The following is a 23,219-nucleotide window of genomic DNA, read 5'->3' as shown; positions in this document are numbered from 1 at the left end:
TCTGTCCATCCATGCATCCATCTATCCGTCCATCCATCCATCCATCCATCTATCTGTCCATCCATCCATCCATCCGTCTGTCCATCCATTCGTCCATCCATCCAGTCTATTGCAGGACCACACAATCACACTCACACATTAGGGGCAATTTGGAGTCACCAAGTAACCCATGAACCCATGAACCTTTTTTTTTTTTTTTGGATTGTGTACCCGTGCTCCTGAAGAGCGTGACAATTCAAGACAATAACCACTGTGCCACCATGCAGCTCTATTCATAAATCCATGTTTTTTGGTTCTATCATTATACTGACAGACTAATGTGGATGTTTTTCCTGTTGGTTGTCATGATTATTCACCTTTCAGAACTGAGTTAGGTTTATTTTTAACTACTACAACATGTGAGGCGTGACAGAACCTTTTCAGAGACATTTTCCTGGAAACCATCACATTCTCAGAAGGTTAGAGTTCAGGTCAGTTCAGTTCAGGGATCTTTGTTCCTTTTGCAGCATTTGCAGTTTTTATAGTATGAGCACACTGACACTTTGCGCTGACGTTAAAACACAGAGTTATCTTTGAAATAAATAGTACTAAGTATTGAAGGACAGGCATCTGATAAGCTTCAGCCTATTCTCTTTTTTTTAAATGGGTTTTCAGTTTATTTTGATTATTATGTAAATAATACAAATGGCAAACTAAACCAATGACCCAATGATGAAGCCGATGGACACACGTTTGGCACTGAAGCTTTCACAGACGATAGCAGAAGATAGCATATCGCATCTGATATTATCACATCAGACATCTGAGTTTGGCTGGTTTCAATCTAGATCCAACTTGTGATAAGAATATTTACAATACTGAGAAATCTAATAATAGAACTGTTTGCAATGTGATCCAAGTTGATCACCCTTAAGAGTATCTTCTTCACACTAGCTTTTTGTTTTAAGTGGGATTTTCTTAATTTAATTGTTAAAGCCAATGCTAATCTTTTTGTTGATAATTACAATACTCTCCTGACATTTTTTGTCAATAGACTCAAATATTTGAACATTAAAACATCCAATTCGATTCCTATGTCCCCAAAATATCTTCCGTTTCTTCATAAATCTATATTAGTCCTAGAAACCTTAGTAAAACAAGCAGGTGTTTCATGCAAAAACCAACATTTTTGACTGTTTTACCTGGAGGGACATATAAAATATATTCTGAAGTTCAAATGTTTTACCTCACTGACTTTTTCACCCTCTCAGAAAAAGGCAAATGGTGGTCAAATTTTTGACCCAACTCCTCCACTTCTCCTTCATCCAGGATCTCCCGTTGGACCCTGTAGTCCATCCTTCTCCTGTGTCCTGGCTCAGCCGAGCTGCCAGCAAAGAGACCGTCATTACCATAGGAACACATTAAAACCACAACGGATGCAACGTGATCATATTTTACACAAGTCTTTTTTTTGCAAGAAAACACAATAATTTCAACCTAAAATAACAGCTGAACAAATAAAAGGAGCCGTTTTAATATCCTTCAAACATATTTAAATAATTACCTTGTTTTTTATGTAAAAGATGTCACTCTTCTGAAGTCAAGTCCGATCCAACTGAGAGTTTATAATCACATATTATTCTTCCCTTAACTTCAAGTTTCAAATCTCAACAAGATCCAGACAAAAAGCTTCCACCAAAAAATTTTAGAAACAGCTTCTTCAGTCAAGAAGTGGATCTCTGATCTTGGTGATGGATAAATCCTGAATGTGAGAGCATCGAGTGGAAACTTCTATCAGATCCAAGCAACAGTTCCTGCGGCGTTTAGGTGCAGCGAAATGAGAAAAAAAAAGTAAGCTTTGTTTTAGAAGTGTTTCTCTGCTTGCTTCCCTGTGGCACTCGTTAGATGAGGAGCCCCCCGCTGCCTCCGTCAGTTCCTCACTGATGTGGCTTCAGTCCTTGGAGAGCCCTGCAGATATGACACCACTGATTGCTAAGGACAGAAAGGGCAAAGTTCCCGGCACGTGCAGAACGAGTCAAGCTCTTCAGATGTTGTCACTCTTTAGCACATTTATCAATGACAGTGTGTCATTTTCCCCCATTTTAGGCAAAAACAAATAATTAGGAGTTTAAAGAAGTGCAAAAAACATAGTTTTTCTCCAGACAAAGCGTCAACTGTGCCTTATCTGTGACTTTTATATCTGTGTGCGATTAGATTAGTCATTTTCGCTTTGTCATTGTGAAAATTGCTCATGGCATCACAAAATAATCACTCAAAGTGGTAAAAACTGATTAACTAAAGCGGAAAACATTGTGTTTACTTAGAGACAGATTGCTCTTTTATTGCTCAATCCAGATTTTGTCCAAAGTGTTGCTTTTTTTATTCTCCTTTTGCAATACATCTTCACTTATTTCACCTTCGCTGCTCAGTTAGATCCTTTATGTTATATAGCTACTGCCATTCAACACCTACTGTGAGTTGTCTGAGGCCTTTTCCACTTTTAAATGTTTCCAAATGTCCTGTCCCATGTCAGCTATACCAAGCATTTCATGTTTAGCAGCTGCAGGCCATGTGAAAGGAGAGGATAAACAAAAAAGGTCGACCTAGTAACCTGATTTTGTGGAGAGCTTTAATGAGTAAAAGACATAATCCAGTAAAAGTTAATGATCCTCATTCACAAGAGTTTCCCATAAAACTTGACAAACCTCAAACTCATCGTGCCTTGGCTTTTTCATGGACATGCACAGGATTCTTCTCTGTCACTTTTAAAACCTTTTCATCCAGAAATGGTTTAATCAGGAATTAGAGGCATATAACTAAGGCCCGTTTACATCAAAATTTATGATATTGTGAGATTTATAAACATCATACAGGGTGGGATGACCTCAATTTGAAGGCTTCAAAACAATCATTAAATGTATTGCAGTAGTGCACAATTGTGTGAATGCTTTTCAGTATTTAGACAATAGTGATTCTCCTTTCTGTACATTTTTTGGCACATAAAAACTCAATCACACTTTCAGCGATTTCACCAATCTTGTTATCAAAACATTGAGCTCGTTCAGGACGTTTCATAAACTTTATAGTTTTTGAAATATTGAGCAAAATATGCCACATAGGAAGTGAATGAGAATTTTTCAAATTATTCAAAAACTTTGTGCACTTTAAAACCATTATTTACAGTGTTTTTTAATTAATTTGGCAATGAGCTGTTTGCATTATGCTAGCTCAAGTTGGTAATTTAGTATCTAATATTTTAGTAACATGCAAACATTTTTGGCTAATTTGCTATCTATTAAGGTTTGTTAGGCTACTTTTGAGTTTAGCTTAAATTTTAGCAACAGGTCAACGTTTTATGGAGGATTTTTAGGCTATTTTGGAGTTGTGCTAGTTTTTTTTAGCAATGTGTTAGTATTTTAGTAATTTGCTAGATTTTTAGGCTATTTTGGCATCTACCAAGGTTTTTTGGGGGCTAATTTAGAGTTTAGCTTATATTTAAGCAACACTTTTTTTTCTTTTTAAGCAAATGCTAACAATTTTTTCGGAAATTTAAGCCAACTTCAGCCTTCTGTCATGGTTCTTTAATGAGATTTTAAGTCTTTTAGCAAATTTAGCAAATACCTTTTGCATTTTCAGCTTCAGCAATTAGAGTAAATTGCTTCAGCATTTTCAGCAACCAGATTTAGCTAAAAGCATTCACACTAGCATTATCAAAGGCAATACAACTTTTCAAATCTGAAATGGTTTTTCCCTTAGATGCCAAGAAGATGATTAAACCAGAAAAAGCTTTACTTCAGGTTATATTTGTAATGTAGCAGTCACTGTGAGACGTGATAATGAGACAGTCTGCTTTCTTGAAGTATACGAGGCAAACACCTTTATGTGGGAGCAACAGTGTTGTGTCTGTGTGTAAATCCAGTTTCCAGCTTTAAATCTGTGGATCTAAGTGCTTTGAAGGGTTTAATGAGGCCACATAGCTCCAGTCATGCTGGAAACAGGCGTTTTAAACAGGAGCAGATCAGTTTGTTCCTTTTATAGTAGGCTGTTGGTACATGAAACATTCAACTACAGCACAATTGCAAAAAGTAAAGCATGAAAACTTGATTTTTTATTTTCATTTTTTAGATAATTATTACCAAAAGAGTAAAAGAGAAGGAAGACAAATTTGCAGAACAGATTCCAGGTATTTATTTAATTCTTTGGCTTTGGTTTGCTGATATTTGTTCCAAGGCACACCTAAAGCTCTAAAGATAAAAAAAAGAGATTTTAAAGAGATTAGTCATTAAGACTCAATTAGAAAATCTTCACAAAAACATAATAATAAAAATAGGCATCAGGAGATTCTGCCTGAGGACCAAAACTTAAAGCAACTTAAGAAAACCTGATATATTTTATGTGATTTTGGACTAAATATGTTGTTGAATGTTACAAGTTTTGCCATGTATTTGATTTTCTACTCAGTGATTTTATTTTTCAAGATTCAGCTGCTGAAATTTGTGTCTGCTGTGCTCCACAGAAAGAACAAAGGTAGAAATTGTTGGATTAATTAATTAAACGTTCCTAAAAATAATGTTTTTTGACAGTGAAAGATGGCACAGCTATTTTTTCCTTAGAGGAAGTCTTTAACAAGCTTTAGTGGATGCAGTTTATTTTTTGAAATGCGGCCTTAGAGTTTTTTGTTTGTTGTTGTTGTCTGACAAAGATGGCTGTGTGGACACAACTAAGTTTGAAGATAGATTTGATAAAAAGACAAGTCCATTAAACAGGGATTGTTTGAGCCTGCCTGTAATGTAATGCTAATACAGTGTGAGCGTTCAAGATTCCTCCTTGGAGCAGATATTTTTCTGTTGCAGATTAAGAATACCTGGATATAACTTTTTAAAATAAACTAAAAATGCTCTTTTACTTGAAAACTTTGAAGCTAATTTTTTAAATTTTATTTTTTAAATTAGATTTTTGAAATAAATGCTAGCATGGAAAAAACTCCAAAGATATTAACCAAAATCATGTTTTTTCTCTCTTTTTATTTTTGTTTGTGGATAATAACTAAAAATGAATGAAAATAACTCTCCTTTTGTTGATAGTTTTAGTTTTTAGATTTCCATTTCCCATCCATATACTGTAAATTATGAATGGAGAACAAACAAACAAACAAAAAAGATTTTGGTAGAGCTACAGCTAATTTTTTATGTCCACTAATATTAACTAAAAACAACATATAATACTCAAAGGTATTCATTTTTATTTTCACCACTATTTTTCCCTGTCTCCAGCAGTTTGATAATTACATGTAAAAAAATACAAATTTAGTCTTTCAAATTTGTGAATTGATCTATATCTTTAAAAACTTTTTCATGAATAAAAACATGTGCCATAAATCTAAGATTCCATGTTTTTCATTTCCTCACATCAGCATTAATCCAGGTTTTGTTTCTTTTTCAATTTTATTTTATTTTTTGTATTTTTCTTGTGTCATGTAAATCTCATTATGTTGGATGCAGGCGTTCAGGAGAGTTGAGGTCTTTTTTAAATTTCATTTTTAATTGTTTTAGGCATGTGCAGCCCTACTGTTGTATGAAAAGTGGTTAGTAAGTAAAGTTTGATTTGATGTTAAATCTCATTCAGAACATTCATATTCGAAAATGCCACAGCTTTTGAATCTATAAATGTCACACATTTGTTTAAATAAAACAAGGCTGAGCAAATACTGTTCATGTTGAAGTTGGTTACCATTACAGTCTGTTCATGATTACTAAAAAGCATTACCGTATAAGCAACTTCTCGTTGTGTCTCAGTTGTGAGATACCTTCAGTTTGTCAGTGGAATAACTGCACAGAACTTTGTTTTCTCTCCAGCTTTAAGAACAAAACACAGAAGTAAGACAGAGAAGAAAACATATTTTTTCTTCACACTCTTGTCCCTGTCACCTTCAGCAAATCAACACTGTCACTGTCAGTTTATCAGAAAACACTGGCAGTGCAGCTCAGAACAGGATGGATGTGTGATGTGATAATGAAAACAGAGATGACTCCCTTTTCTGAGTGGAGATCCGGGTTGTGCGACTTCTCAACAAACTCCTCTCAGTTCAGAGTACGGCTGGATTTCTGCACAGACTAAAGAGAAAGAAACTGCATACATCTTCTATTCATGTACATGCCGACATGGAGGCTGTTTTTCCAGCTCCTTTAGAACAAAGGGAGGGTACACCCTAGACACTCTGTCAACTCACTGCAGGGCCACACAAACACTCCCTTCTACGGGACAATTTACAGTCCAGTCAAGCTTTGAAATGTGTTTTTGGACTCTCAAAGAGAACCAAGGAGGGATTGAAACCAGGGTTCCTTTTGCTGTTTGGAAACAGAGTTAATAACTGCAACATCTAGCAGTCCAGAGTAAAAACATAATTTTCTCTACACTGGTGTGCATGTTGAAGCATGAATGTGTGCTGGACCATAAATCCTATAAGCTTCACCCTTCATCATGATTTATACACTCCAAAACGGTGTAGTTAAACTCATATAAACAGAAACCAGTCACAATCTCAGTGTATACATTTAACATCAAGTTAATACTTCTATTTGGATTATTTCATTTTAAAAAAGAAAGAAATGTGTGCATTAAAAGCAGCATTGATCCGGTTGAGTAATTCTACTTAAGAAGTCTCATTTTAAGTTCAACATTTACTAACATCAAAGTGAATTTTCATTGAACAGATCAAAAGAGCTATATGAAATAAAAATTCAAATATAATAAATGTTTTAGTGCTTGAAGAGATCAGCCTGTGATTATGAAGCGGCAATTTTCAAAGATCAAACCTGAAAAATAAAATAGAAACAGTAAGCCACACCCACAATCAGTTAGGCTGTTTTTACCAGCAGATTCTGAATGGAGGATTAATGCTTCCCCTATCACAGAGACTCTGTTTAGACATAAAACACACATAAAACTTTAAATATTGAGTTGCTTATTTATCTTTCAATTTTTAATCATTTATTTTTTAATCCTCCATGTAATTTTAGAAAATTAGGCTGTCTTCGCCCATCAAAAACTTGTTTTTGTTTATTCTTTGTTCAATGTTTTCATGTAAAGATTTGATGGATTACTTGCTTTCCTATACATCCAACATTAACACTAAATACTGGATTATATGTTGAATTGAATCAACTTTAAATGATAAATTCATGAATTAACAACAGAACTTTCTCTAAAAACAGACAGGAAAAAAAAGTTAAAAGCAAAAGTGCTTTTCTTGAAAGTAAAATTCTACACAAAACCCAGAGAAAGTAAATGTTTATCAAGGCTTTTTTAAGAGAAATTTAACTTAAAAATGTTGTCTTAATAACAGTTATATAAGTAATCTAATTAATGCAAGGCAAGTTTATGTGTGAGACACATTCTGTGAACAAAGTTGTTCACATTAACCATTGAAAGAAACATTTAAATGAATTATAAATGAATGATCAATAAAACAAAATAAAGGAAATTAAAAGGAACTGAAGTTAAAAGATGCTCAAAATATCTGAGCGGATGTTAACTTTTCGGAAAGAAAAAAACAAAAAACAACTACTCAAATGTGGTTGGATTTAGACGGATCTTGAGGTGCATTTACATCGAACGCGATTCGTGCAACAAATGTGCACGGCCCGCCCCTCTTTCACCGTGTGGTGAACTCGCTGCTCGCCGCCTGCCTGAGCTCGATCTGTCCAGAGTGTATCCCGCCTTTGCCCCAAAGTAGCAGGATGATCAACCCAGTGGTTAAGGAAATAGATGGTAGTTAGTGACAAAAACGCTCGCATTGGATTAGTTTTCTACTCGCTGATCGAGTCACTGAAAACGTCACGTCCCCAAAGTTGAGTCCCTGATTGGTAGAAGTGACGCGGCGAACTGCCAAAGTTCAGATATTTACATTTTGGCCACACCGCCCAATCTGAGCCTCACTGCTCAAATCTAGAGGCTGGCAGACTGCCCCGCCCGTCACTCAAATCACGCCGTGGGACTTCAGATTACCTCAGTTCACGTCTGTACCGTCGACTTCACATTAAAACTGGCCGAATCGTGTTCGGTGCGAACTGGAAGTCTGTTCCGGAAATGTGGAGCATAGAAGCTAAATGCAGCTTCTTCATCTTTGGTTTTGATTGTAGGAAGTGGCAAAAGACCAGATCCAGATGACTAGAGAGCTTGTTTCAGAGCATAATTCTTAATTGGTGAGAGATTTTGAAGTTCAGATTTTCCCACTAAACTTCAAGCAAAGCAACTCAATTTGTGTGTGGCACCCCAGGAACTACAAGTAAATATTACTATTACTAGTTAAGTCATGTACCAGATTGAGAAATTATTGTTTTAATGGTTTCTCACAAGAATATGTTGACTTAAACCAGAAGTTTTTACCAATGAGATCAGATGTCTTTTTACTACAGAGTAATAATCAAAGTAATGTCCTGTCCATTAGGAAGTCTTTGTATATTTAAGTCAAGTTGTATCTTCTTTTAACGCTGACTCGTTACGAACCATTACCTACTCTTATGGTGAACCTGACTACTGATTATTTATCAAACTCTCACAAGAAACTGACTGACGAGTTAACCAAGAAGCATTAGTTAACTCATTGCTTGTTTTAGAACTGGTCTTCTTCTGCATATGTTAACTTGAAGTGTTCCAGAGTGTTGATGCAGTGCTGGACAGCACGGTGGACTGATGGGAAGAGACGGGAGCAGGAATGACTCTCTGACACAAAACCTGGAGTAATAACACAGGTCCCACTGTTCTCTGTGAATGAAGATGGAAAATAAAAGCACTGCTGTTCTACTTAATAATAAAACTTTAAGTGTAAAAATATTTGTTTTGTCCCAAGAGCAGAAAGCGATGAAGATATCACACTGAGCCACAGCACTGGAAGGTGGGGATGGGAAATTGACCTGTGGAAACACGAGCTGAAGAAACAGTGGAGACATGCCGAGTGTGAGTGGATGAGAGAAAGAAACTGAAGATACGTCAATCTGTGGAAGTCTAGTGGAGGTGAAGCGTAAAAGTAACCTGAGCTTGATGCCAGAAACCCCCTAGAAGCTTTTGACCACCTAGAGCATCCTCAAACACAAAAGAAAACATTCTGTACATCATACAAGTGGATTTTTCATTCCAGTATAGGTTTAAGCAAAAGGTGACAAATGAATGGACACTCTTTTGAATCAACATGACTTAAAATAAACAACAATTACATCAAAACCAAAGTTCAAATCTAGAGAAAGATGTCTAAATAAACCTCCACAATTTAGAATGGCTAATCTTACAAACAGACGTCTTGGATGATAAGTCTTTGAATGTTGCTGAGCAGATCTGAGTGTGGCTTGATGACAAAAAAAACCTCGTCACTTCTGAACAACAAAAGAGTGAAAAAATGTGACAGAAAATGTTAATTTCAGCTCAAGTGATCAAAGCCAAACAACGCCCTCTTATACTGTATTCTAGGGCTGCCACGATTAGTCGATGACTAATTTAATAGTTGACTAGTCGTTACTTTATATCAAATAAAGTCAAAGTGTAGTAAAGCTGAAAGTTATAAAGGCATCCTGCTAGCTTTTTGGACTATTTTGGCATTTATTAAGGTTTTTTTTTAAGCTATTTTGGAGTTTAGCTAATATTTTAGCTACATGCTAGACGTTTTGGCTAATTTTGGCTTTTTTTTGTTTTTGTTTTTTTATGCTAATTTGGAGTTTAGCTAACAAATCAGCTACATGACAGCTATTTTTGGCTAATTTAGGCATTTTTCAGTTTGTTTAGGCTAATTTGGAGTTTAGCTAATATTTCAGCTGCATGCTAGCTGTTTTAGCAAACTTTGGCTTTTTCAGTTTTGTAGGCTAATTTGGCATTAAATTATTATTTTAGCTGGCTATCAGCCTCTGTGTTTTCCGCTATCAACTTCAGCATCCTCAGCGATCAGCACTAGCATCTTTATCGACCAAATTCATCTTACAGCATTTACACTAGCATTATTGCAGGTAATGCTATAAATCTATTTAGTTTAAAGCTAATGATGGTTAAGATGTGTGTTTTACATCTACTTTGCGCATGACCCGATTAGTCGACTAATCGGGAAAAAAAAAAATTGGTGATTAATCGACTAATAAAATAATCTTTTGTGGCACCACTACTGTATGCATGAGTTTTTGATTTATTAAAGACCCACTCCGATGTTGTGGATGTTTTTTTTTTACATGTTTTTGTGGAGTTTTTCTTATGATGGAGGTCATAAAGGAAGAAAATAAGGCTAAAACTGATTTTCTGAGTATTTCTTTATTCAAATCTTTGTGAATCAGGAGCAGTAAAAAAGAAGCTATTTGAAAAAAAAATTGTATTTGTGATGTAGAAAATACCCTGGGCGGGGAACAAGCTACCTGCTCTGCTCCATTCTGATGCATCCACATGCAGACATCTTCGTTTTCCTCGTTCGAGCTGGTATCTGGCTCAAAACTGTACAGTTTTTGTTGCACTGGTACCCTTTACGATGCATTGTTTAGAAAGGTTGCAATTTCAAAATAAAAGCTTATGTCAAATTTCCAGAAAACCTTGAGACTTTTAAATATTTTTCTTTCATTTTTCCTAAAAATATTGTAGAATCTTTCTCACAAACAGTTTATGGAATCCACTAAATACAACAAATAATTTACTATGGACTAAATACATCCTCCAATGATATAGCTGCAAAAATAAATTGATTTTAGATGCAGTACACACCTAAGGACATTTTGCAATAAATATTTGGACTTTTGCACATTAGCATTAAGTATTTTTGAAAATGGGGACAGTAATACTGAAATGTGCATCACTATTTCATCTTTTTTTCTTTTATTACTATCTCAGAGCAACTTTGAGCTTTTAGCTGCTCTCTGCAGTGACATACATTTGAGTTTCCACTCAAGACAAGATCAGAGAAATAAAAACCAGTTTTTCCTCCAAAATGTTTGAATGCCAGACTGAAGAGGATTGGCATTTGGATAAACCAAATCTTGATTCATAGACACAAATAAGGATATTTCAGTTAAATAATCTGTGAGGTGCGAGAGATCATAAAGAAAGAGAAAGAATAAGTTCTGAGCCAATTCAGAGAGAAATCAACCTACAGAGAAACCAACTGTTTGGGCCGTCATTAAAGGATGATGCTCCGAACAAACTGTTCAGACAGAAGCTGTGCCGGCGCCGCCAGCCGAACAGACTGAGGAGGAGCAAACTGGAGGAAACAGAAAGGTTGACAGGATCTCACTGATCCTCTGAGCCCAGACAGACTGTCTTTGGTGATAGTTTGGTGTTTTGATGTGGGACAGATGGGAGGGTTCAGCCAGTCTTATTTTTAGTTGGTTTTGGATGCAATACAGAACCACTCAGTTGCTGACAGGAAAAAAATGTTTGTTGGTTTATTGATGCCAATTTATAAAATAACTTTCTTTACCTTTTAAATGAAAAAGATGCAGCAACTGATATAAGAATGGACAGAAAATCAGTTTTTTTCTATGATGCAGTGAAATAAAAATGTTTCTCTAACAGGGAACTCCTATTTTCATGCCGATGCTGCTTGAATGATGGAGTGTTTCATGCTGGTACAAGACAGGCTGTGGAGAATTCATTACTTACTGTGTTTCTCACTAATGAGGCTTGTTAGTTGGACTAGAATCAGTTTGGATAATCAGGAGTCAAGTGATGAGGTTTCTTACAATCATCAAAGTCTCCGCAGTGTCAGCTCTTTGCCTTTCAACAACACGCTTCTTATGAATCTACTCGGGTTATTTCTGTCCGTAAAACAAGATTAAAAAACTTTTATTTGTCAAGGAGACTTTCACTGTGAACTTTTTTTCTGCTTAAAAATCCACTCCGATGCAAATGTTTGATTCTATTTAATAGTCACATTCGCAGCACAAGGTGCATTCAGGGGCTGCATGGAATTTCTGTACTTATGCACTTTCATTAGGAGACCACTATTGCTGCATTCAAGTGCGCTGGTAATTTCTAGCATTTGTACTGATCTCAGCCAACACACATATACAAATGTGTTATATATATATATAAAGTATATATATATATTACTGTAGTTTAATATATGATTTAATAATATTTAACACACAGTTTGACTTCAACAGAAAAATATGTTTTGCAGAACTGAAGAGCAGATTTTTTTTTTTTTTCTGAGAAAATAATTTGATGCCAGAACATCTTCAGTAATGAGAGGGCATCTCACACTGAGAATCTCCAGCTGTGAAGTTCAGTGAGTGACTGAGAAAACAGACCAGAATCTTTACTCCTCAAACTTCTCCACATTCATGTGGTGGAAATTTTATTTCTGCTCGAAAACAATGACTGAAAATCCCTGCTGTCTGTTTGACCACATCTGTTTATCGCGTTAATTTCTGCTCCTTTAGGAAATAATTAGAAAAAAAGGCAAACAGAGTCTGACATACACCAGTTTGGCTAAAAACAACATCAAATGCTTATGAGACTAAGCACAAAATATTTCAAGGACCCCCTATGACAATTTTTTATTTAAAAAACCCAAAACATTCCCAGTAGTGTTTTAATTCTGATTATTACGTTTTTAACCAAAATCTCACTACCGTAATGTCTTAAAAAAGCAATTTTTCATTTTGATCTGGAGCCTCTGTTTCCAAAATCTCCTCTGAGGGGGCGTGGCTTTTGGAGCTGAGCTGAGCAGTCCTTTACAACTGCAGTCAAATGAGCCGCCGTTCCCATTTCCGTGGTCACATCAAGAAGCTACCGAAAGTATTGAATGAAACTCGCACAAAATATCCAGTGATGGCGGAGCAGGAAGCTTGCTTGCCCAGCATATTTTCACAAATATGCTCTTTTCACACATTATTTTTTTCCCGTCAGCTCCTGATTCAGAACAATTTGAATAGAAAAACTTTCTTAATATCTAAGTCCTCAATCATGACAATGATGTCACAAGAACATGTTGAAAACACCAAAAAACATCATTTTAATCTTTTCAATGCTGCCAATACATTTACTTTGCAAAACCTCCCAAATTTAATCAGTAATAAAGTGAGTAACCAAAAATGTTTCATGCTTTTACAACAACAAAGGCTGCACAAGTAATCCTAAAATAATAATATAATATTTTGCCTTCAAGTCTACATCCTAATCTGTTTCCGTCACAGATGGTTATAGCTAAAAGCCGATTATCTGATTAATTAAAAGATATGCAAATCACGTTTCTTTCAATGCCAACATCAGCATCTATTGAAGGACGGAAGTGTTTTATTCACAAAACGTAGACTTTATGAAGCCTTGACACCAGTTTGAGAAATACTTGTCTTAAATTTTGCGTGCTGCAGGAAACATGACAGTCACGGCCACCCCAGAAGATGAAGGAGTGGAAACCCGTGACACCCACATCCACCGGGACACCAGGGAAAGACCAAAGTCAGGATGAGAGTCTGAAACTGACGGCTTACATAACCCTGTTTGTGTGCAGAAGGGAAGTGGACCAGGTCTAATCTGTCAGACTTCCAGACACATGTCTGAACTGAGCCAGTATCCCCTGCAGGCTCTCCAGAACCAAAACAGCTTGTTCTGCCTGATATAGAGGAAATAAAACTGAAAACATTCAGATGGGACAAACAAACACATTTAAACAAATCTAAATTCACTGTCTTTTCTTAGGAAACTGATATATCAGTATCATGTTGGTTTTAATGGTTGAAGAGAAAAAACTAATTTTCAATTTTGATTGAATATAAATGTATATATATACATATATTTTAAGCCTAACAGAATAGAAATGAATGACGAATAAGAGAAAGGAAGTCAGAAAATAATCCCTGATTTGTCAGTTGTAACGTAATGATTAAGCAAAAACATGAATTGCAATACTAATACTTCATCATAAATGCAGATTCAGCTATCATAAATTTAGCTCTGATTTCAATGCATTTTTGCTAAAACTCAAAGAAGTGTCAAAAATGTGATGAAATGACTAAACCCAACAGAATAACCCAGTTCTACTGACCTACTGGGTATGTTTCCCATCTCTTGGACTCTGTGCTGTCCAGCCAGGTCCATCTGGACTCACAGGATGGTGCTGAAGATGCTCTATGGGTGAAAAAACAATGAGCACAACATTATCTGCATTTCATTAAAAAAAAATCATAATCTACTCTTAATAAAAAGTAGTATATTTAAGTGAACATGTATATTTTGTCTATGTTAAAAGTGAGCCATTTACAGAAATGAATGAAAAGTTCCACCATTACATAATAAACTTTTACCTAAATTATAAGCTGATAGAAATCAAATAAAAAGTTCTTTAGTCTTTGATCTGACTTCAGAAAACACAATAAATGAACTTAAACCGCTGGAACCCTGTAAAAATCTTCCTATTATTTATATTTAAATGAAATCTTTTTATTTTATTGTCACCGACACTAAAGACAATGATGATTAATCAGCTTCATGTGGGGATTTGGGAGATAAAAACAGAGTATTACATAACTATGACTCATTAGTTAGCTCATCACTGTGGCATCTGCCCATCTGGGATCATCTTATGGACATGAGTCTATTGTGCGTGTCTGTGTTCTGTTTGTGTTGTATTTGGGACCTTTCCTGGCAAAGTCCCAAATCTTGTTTGGACCTGCAGTTCTTCATAAACCACAGAACGGTTCTAACACACAGGATGCTGGATTCATTTTCAGTTTAGGGCAAAAACGTCCATAAAATTTTGGTTTCAAACTGACCATTTTGAAGTTATCCTTCTGGCTTAGATTGAGCAGTAAATATTTAGAAGTCTTTTTGGATGATCAGGAGTGCAAACAGATGTTTGTGCTTTATTTTTATTTTTTTTTTCCAGCTGTCTTTTGGAAACAGAAGTACCTAAAAGGAAAATGAAGACCTGATAGAACCAAGCTTGTGGCATAACAACATCTTGAAAAAATGTGGGCGAGCCAAACACCTAACCTAACAGAAAACCTGACATAGACAAACAGAAATCCAAACTCTTTAACAGGGTGAGGCTAGACAGACAAGGGGAAAACAGTCGAGAGTCATTTGACATGTGAAACCTGCAGTGTTTGAGACCGTAGTAAACTGAGCAGCAACATTAAAAAGTAGGAAAAGATAAACATAAAGAATAAAAAAATACAACTTTAAAAAAGCAACAAACCTTATATCAGGGGTCAGCAACCTGCAGCTCCAGAGCCACATGTGGCTCTTTTATCTCTTTATGGAGGTTCTCTGGATGAAGAAAAACAAAATAGTAATTTTCAAAAATTTGGAGATGAGTTATTATTTTAGCAACATGCTAACATTTTTGGCTAATTTGTTATTTACTGTATTTTCAGGCTAATTTAGAGTTTAGGTTCTATTCAAGCAGCAGACCAACAATTTTGACTAATTTAGTTTACTGAGGAATTTAATGCTAAATTGGGGTTTAGCTAATAACTTAGCAAAATGCTGATGTTTTGGCTAATTTGTTATCTACTGAAGTTTTTCTGGGGTAATTTAGAATTTAGCTTTTATTTTAGAAACAGGCGAACTTTTTTGACTAATTTAGTCTACTGAGGAATTTTGGCTATTTAGGAGTTCAACTAGTAACTGAGCAACGAGCTAGCTTTGGGGGCTAGTTGGGCCTCAAATTAATTTCTTTATGCCAATTTAGAGTTTAGCTAATGTTTCAGCAATATGTTAACATTTTGGCTAATTTAATTTACTGAGGAATTTAATGCTAATTTAGAGTTTAGCTAGTAATTAAGCAACGAGCTAGGTTTTTTTTTTTTTTACTAATTTGGCCTCAATTAAAGGTAAAAACATTTTTAAAAAATCCAATTTTGAGAAATGCTAGTTTCTTTTTAGATTTTTGCTTTTGTTCATTAAAAAAAAAATACATAATTCATATTTATAAAAAAATAAATAAATACGGTCATGAATGCAAATCCAAATGTCTTAAAGGCTAAAGTAAGACTATGCAGCTCCTTCTAGGTTTTGATCAGTAGGAAACGAGCCCAAATGGCTCTTTTATTGTTAAAGGTTACCGACCCCTGCCTTATATGGTTACAACAATAAAATGAGAACGGAAAACTTTAAAGAACCAATCCGATCACTTTTTATCGATTGTAAAAGTGTTGCCAGTGGTTTTTTAATTATCATGATGGTGTTTTTACCCAAATTGAAAAAGAATCTGTTTTCTAGAACATTGTTTCTGCAGGAGTTTATTAGATTTTCGTCTCTGAGTTGTGGCGTGGCATAAGCCCATCCCCATTTCCCATCACCCATCTGTTTACACACTCTCCTGCTAGCTTACACCCTCAGCGTAGCATTACCGGTGCACCAAAAATGGTGAGAAATATTAGAGCTGTCCAGAAGTTCAGTTTTGAGCCAGATGCCAGCTTGGATGAGGAAAGCAAAGACAACCGTGGATCTAGTCATCTACTGGAAGATGCATCAGAATGGAGCGGAGCAGGAATAATGTGAGCGGCATATTTTCTACATAACAAAAATGAACTTTTTCAATTTGCATTTTTTTGTCTGCTCTTAATTCAAGTGATCTGGATAAAGGAAATGCAATTTTAATCTTAATTTTCTTAAGTTTCTTTACGTATGTCTTCAGAAAAATACCAAAAAATACGTATTAATAACACCAAAAACACCATTTTTATTTGGGTGATTTGAGTGATCCTGATGTGAAAGAATGGAGTTTAAAAAAAAACAAATTAGGTTGTGGGCCGAACAGGATAAGCATTTACTGAACACACTACAACTACATTTTTAATAACGTAAGTATATGTGCTTTATTTGGTCAATTTTCTAAAGGAAAAACAGCTTTTATGAGCACTTTGCAATATTAGAAAATAGACTACACTCTACATGCACTTTAAGACAAGCTAATTTATCCACCAAATGATACCAAATCATAAATCATTGACTTATTTTTACTGAGAGGTGATGCCTTGACCACATTATCTACAGAGAGCAGCTTAAAAGAGCAGTGAAACGTCAAAACTATGACATGTTTTGGGATCTGAGCAGTTTGGAAAGAGACAACAATAATCAGGAACAAAAAAGACTCGCGGTCCAGCATGTCTGGAGGAATCCCAGTCATGAGTGGAAGCTGCAGCATGATTACAGGCAGAGACGCTGCTGTGCTGCAGTCTCTAATTACACAAACAGCCAATGACACACAAAGCTGCCCTGCAGCAGGAACAACAGCAACACATACACACACGGAAAGAAAAAAAAGGGAAGAATTTTGCAGCTCAACAAATTCCTGTTCAGTTTGAACCCAACTGTGTCTTTAAATTATAAACATTCTAAATGCGTAGAAGAGAGTTTATTATGTCTATAATTAAAGTATTTCAGATAATTGATTGCACTTAAATAAATTAAAGTGTTAAAAAATATTGTGTGATGAAATCATCAAAGACTAAAGCAACTGTTTGCTGGTTCAACTCCACGATGGAAGCAGAGGAACGAGATAGATTTCAGGTGGTTGGAAACCAAATTTGATTCTGTTTGATCTGGTACCTGTCTGAGACCACAAAGGAAGGTGACTTGTTCATCCGCTCCAAGAAGGGAACCGACTTTCTTCATCTTTGTTGCTAGGCAACTCCACGTTAGCTGTCACAGAGCCAGTCGTGATGGCCGAGACGGCAAAAGTACCTGTCAGACACAAACACACATGTAGATGCACACGCTAAAGCAGAATGTCACGCTTTTACGTGCAGCTAGAGAGTTGGTTTAGAATATTTCAAAACAACTTCTATACAATTTTGTTGAATTTCTCTCTGAAGAAAAGCATTTTCAGATTTTTAGGCTTTCTTTTCAGAAGTCTATGAAGGTACTGAGCTGGAAAGACTGGAGCAAATATGCAGGCTAATAAATGGTAAAAAATATTAAATAAAAAAGAATGTTTTAATGTAATACAGAATCACTCCTAATATCTTATGAGGGTTTAAACATTTGTTTAATCACTATATCATAATTTGTGGTTACTGATATGATTTATAGTTGAAACTGGTTCATTTTGAACGATCAGATTTGTTTAGGTCGATTCTCTGACCTACAATGGATCCAGGACATCTTTAGTCAAAACTTCAACCAGTGGGACTCAGAGATAAACAGATAAATACCTGATACTGAACAGTGCAGGGGAACTTTATCCTCGTATAGTGAATAAAGAAACACTTTAAAATAAGATGGAAGGTGGGTGGAAGGTGCTTTATAAATTAATAAATGAATGAATGAATGAAATAAAAAACAAAACTTTTTTTATTTAACAAATTTAACAGTTTAAGGACTTACTGTCCCGTGAGAAGGGAAAAATAAGAATAAAATTTGACAATCTTTTTTATTATTGTCTCAAGGAAAATATGAAAAATATCATAAAATGAAGGAGACCCAAGCAGGCAGCCTCCCCACACCGCTGCAGCTCTGTGTCTGCCCGCCAGTCAGCCTCAGGAGGAGATCTCTTGGATTGATCCGACGTGTACTCCACCCACTGATTGAGTCACTGAACGCATCACATGCCCAAAGCTGAGCCCCAGGTTGGTTGATTCGACCATATTCAGATATTTAAGCTTGCGCTGCACAAACCGTGCTGTTGCCAGACCAACGTGCTGCGTCCGACGCTCAAATCGCAATGGAGTCTATAGCATTGACATTTGGGTGATTGTAAATGTGTGAACAAGCAGGCAAAAAAAAAAAAGTGATGAATCAGATACCATCTATTGAAAGTGGACTCTTTCGACTTCCTACCAGGCACCGATTCTTAGAATCGATGCTTTCTAGCATGACCCATCACTAGCGGTGGAGAATGATATCTTCCAAACGTTGCTCCACATGACTAAGCCGAGATTTAACATCTTTTCCTGTCGCTTCTTCACTAAAAAAGGTCATCCAGCATTATGTACGGAGATGAAAGCTGAACTCATGGCAGCAGTTTTTGAACACCGACAGGATAGTATTAACGTGTCATGACAGATTTACACCTCACAATAACTGCTCATTTAATAACCAAAGACTAGCAGCTAAAATCTCATGTCCTCCAAACTGGAAGCTGCATTGATAATTGTTTCATAATTGAGCCGTTGCCTCCTGAATCATAATCGAATCGTGATGTGCCTCAAGATTCCCGCCTCTATTCAATGAACCACCTGTGTCAGACATTGATCTGGGTGGATCATAAGAATATAAATTGATTGATCAATATAGTTGTGAATCATTGCATCAACACATTTTAGATGCAGATTTTATTCCTTCAAAGCTGACAAACAACATTTGTTCAGATGAACTTTACATTCTTAGGATTTATATGTTAGAACTGCCTCCACTCTGAGCAACTAAAGAGATAAAATCATTAAAAGATTGAGATCACACATCTCAGAAGTAAGAGGGATTTTTATTGATTAATACATTTATGGAAAACAGTCAATAAAAGAGGTGAGGGGGTGCAGACAGACTACAAACTAGAGACGCCTTGAACACGAGCACAGTGGTATTATCTGATTAAATTGATGTGCACACAAATCATTGATCGACTAAACACTTTGACCAGGAGTGCTTATCTTGAATTTAATGTGCTTTTTAAGTGTTTATTATAACATTTTGAACACTTGTGGTATAATGTATATTTCCAATCGTTATGCAGGAAGACACGGCCACATTACCGTCATGTCACCAACAGGACAGCTGCAAAACAGAGAAACTATCATCCTTTTAATCTGCATTTAACTGAGATCAATGATTTTGTTTGAGGATGTTAAATATGATGGAAATGAGCCTAATAAAGAAATAATTGGACTTTTTTGTCTGGTGCTCTGCTGCTTCTGCTTCAGAATAAAGTACTTTGAGTCAAAATCGTTACATTCATGACTGGATTCTGAATGCAGTTAGAAAAGAGGTGAGCAGAAAAAAATGCAGCAAAAAAGATCAAAAACTGGTGCTGGAGAAACGTTCTTTCATGCTGGCAGCACCAAACACTGCAGCTCGTTTTGGTTGTAACTAATCAGCTAATCACTTAGAGCAGAAACGAGGAAAAATAAACCCTATTATTAAATTAGAAGCTGTTCAAGTCTGAGTCTCAGTTACATTTGGGTCGTATTAAATCTGCAGAAAGAACAGAAATTAGAGTCCAGTTGAAACAAGATCTTTAAAACCCCTTTTCTGCTCTTCTATTTTTCCATAACCAAAACAAAGTTATTTAAAATCTGGGTTTTTTGGGAGGAGCTTTCATTCTGGATTGTAAATGACAGTAGTAAATTCTTGATTTACTTATTTTATTTAACTTGAATAATAAACTAAAAACATTATTGAGTTGCAGAAATAATCTAAATATAACTGTTACTTGTCGCCATGTAACACAATCTTTGACCTGCACTTCAAGTAACATCACATTCTGAAAGGAAAATACCCATTTTAAGCAATTTGAACTTATTTACTTTTTTATTTCAAGTTTGTCTGAGCATTCACTTAATTCTCTAAAGCAAGTGTGTCAAAGTCAAGGCCCGGGGGCCAAATCTGGCCCTACAGGGAATTCTATCCGGCCATTTTATTTTATTGTTATTAATGACCTGATGTTATCTTGCTCTTATTTCTAACTTGTATAATTTTGACAAAATATGTTTTTATGGAGAGTAAAATTTTGAAAGTTATTTAAGGTTTAAGTTGATTTATTCTGGAATAATATTCCTGACTGTTTTTATTAATAGATAATTTAAAAAGTTATGGTTTTAAAGTTTTAAAAATGTAGTTTTAGTGTTTTCAATAAATGTTTATCCTGTTTGGCCTATGACCTAATGTGTGTTTTGGATTTTGACCCCCTTTGCAATTGAATTTGACACCCCTGTTTAAAGGGTAACCAAACAGGGAAGTTGGAGGCTGACTCCACCCACAGTGAAAATGTGAAAATCCAGTCAGAGGGGCTGGAGAACAGGACTGTTATCATTATTGGAGCTGCAGATCATGACGACGGACTTAAATGGTTTGACCAATCACGAAATTCACTGTAATGCCTCGTTTCAACCTGTAGGGGGCAGCACACAGTTGGGTTTTGACTGTATTTTCAAGAGTTAAACAAGTTTGTTTTAAATTGGCAATGACCAACGGACAACACTTTTAAAGCCCCATTTATAGAGATTAACAGCTACAAAAAAATATAATAATAATTTAGGGTTTGATTACCCTTTAAAGTCCCACTACAACTATATTTTTTCTATTTCCAAATTGTTCCCAGTGGTCTTTTCATTATGATGTTGCAGTTTTTAGCCTAAATTAAGAACCATGTGGCTTTTCTTTGACATATTTTCTGCAGGATCTCATTAGAAACTCACCTCTAAGTTGAGGGCGGGACTGTACCATTAACGTAGCAAAAAAAGCAGCGAACAATATTAGAACAGACAAGGAAAATGAAGACGTTAATGGATCTATTTGTCTGCAAGTAGATGCTGCAGAATTGTAGTGGAGAAGGGAGACTTTAGCCCGCCCTTGGGAGTTCTGCGTCACAAACCTGAACTTTTTCAAGTCGTTGGGTTTCATCTGCTCCTGATCCGTTGCGATTTTAATAAAGAAATACCAGAAAAGCAGTTTTCATCTAACATTTTTAATACATGTCCTCCATCATGAGAAAAATACGACTATTACATGTTAAAAACACAAACATTTTTCATTGGAGTGGTTCCTCAAGGATTTTAAAAGAAAAATTAAAGGGTAACCAAACCCTAAATCAAGTTTTTTTGGCTGTTGACCTCTATAAATGGGGCTTTAAAAGTTCTGTCTGTCGGTCATTAACAAATTTTTTGAAAAATTAAAATGAACTTGTTTAATTCTTGAAAATATAGACAGTATCCGTCTTTGTGCTGCCCCCTACAGGTTGAATTTCATGATTGGTCAAACCATTTAAGTCCCACGTCATGATCTGCAGCTCCAGTAATGATAACAGTCCTGTTTTCCAGCCCCACCCCTCTGAATGGATTTTAACATTTTCACTGTGGGTGGAGTCAGCCTCCAACTTTTCTGTTTGGTTACCCTTAACGGCTCATAACTCTCATTATTTTGTCTGACCTAATTAAAATGTGATGTCTGAAGCAGATAAACTCTGCGAGTGCCTCTTATCTGTGCTGATGTTTCCTTAACCTAAAGGAGGTGAATGATCCCAACACTGATTTCCCATCAGATCTACATGAGTGTTTTGATGAAGGGGGAAGTCATGATAGGACAGGAAGCAGCTCTAGTTCCTCCTGTGACCTGGGCATCCTAGAAGCATGCTCAGAAGTTTACAGTAGATCTTTCTAAAATACATTGCTTGTACACTCGATACCAGTTGAACGTCTCTCCCTGACTTTTCTTTGTGTGTGCATGAAGTCACACAACAAGAAACAAGTTAATCAGGAACAAGCAGTTGAAAACAGCGGGTGTGGCAGATGAACATGTGGGGAACAAGTAGCTACACAAACACTCACGTGTGTGGCACAAATGAAGGAAAAAAGCCTTGAACTCTGCCCGTCTAATACAGTTTATAACCCCCGTTCTCCTATGGCAGCTCATACACCTCTAAATGTCTCTATTATATCAACCCAGGTTTAAAATGTGCACGTGTGTGTGTGCATGATGTCAAAAACCATAAATGCAAAGACAAAACAAAAATGTTTTTATGTCAATCAATCAAATGAATTCCAATTAGATCAGTCGAGAAACAAACACTGCAAACGAGGAGATACTTCAAAGATTTCAAACATTTGGACATTTAAAATATACCAGGTTTTTAAGTTGCTTTACTTAATCTTTCCTCTGTGAATATTTTCTCAAAATCAGCACAGTCAAGAATTGTTTCATTAAATTATTAGTAAAATGGGTCAAAATACTTTTACTCCATATACTTGAGAATAGAAAAACTGAGACAAAAAAATGCTTGATTTAAGAAATGTTTACATCTAAATGCATGTTATTAAACAGAATTAGTTCATAACAGATAAACCTCAAATAAACTTAGTTATTACCATTAAGCACAGTGGTTTTAAAGACTATAAGTCCCCAACACGGCAACAAATGAAGAAGAACAACGACAAGCTGAAGCCCGGCGACAAAAACTGAAGCATGACGACAAAAGCTGAAACACAAAGATAAAAGCAGAAGCACGACGACAAACGCTGAAGCATGACGACAAAAGATGAAGTTTGACAAAAGCTGAAGCAAAAAAAAGCTGAAGCACAATGACAAAAGTTGAAGCATGAAGACAAATCTGAAGC

General features: G+C 35.8%; 1 protein-coding gene across 1 annotated transcript in view; it reads right to left on the bottom strand.

Moving 5' to 3' along the window:
- Window positions 1-2,113, bottom strand: part of slc26a6 (solute carrier family 26 member 6) — a 22,992-nt gene extending 20,879 nt beyond the window's left edge. Inside the window, exons 1-2 of the mRNA XM_024292970.2 lie at window positions 1,544-2,113; window positions 1,226-1,363 (exon numbers count right to left, since the gene is read on the bottom strand). Of these exons, the coding sequence (XP_024148738.1) occupies window positions 1,226-1,335 (110 nt within the window). The 5' untranslated portion in view covers window positions 1,336-1,363; window positions 1,544-2,113. The remainder of the gene's footprint in view (window positions 1-1,225; window positions 1,364-1,543) is intronic.
- Between the last annotated feature and the right edge of the window lie 21,106 nt (window positions 2,114-23,219).

Source organism: Oryzias melastigma, linkage group LG7 (genome assembly GCF_002922805.2).
Source record: "Oryzias melastigma strain HK-1 linkage group LG7, ASM292280v2, whole genome shotgun sequence".
NCBI lineage: Eukaryota > Metazoa > Chordata > Actinopteri > Beloniformes > Adrianichthyidae > Oryzias > Oryzias melastigma.
This window is presented reverse-complemented; position numbering and strand designations above follow the sequence as displayed.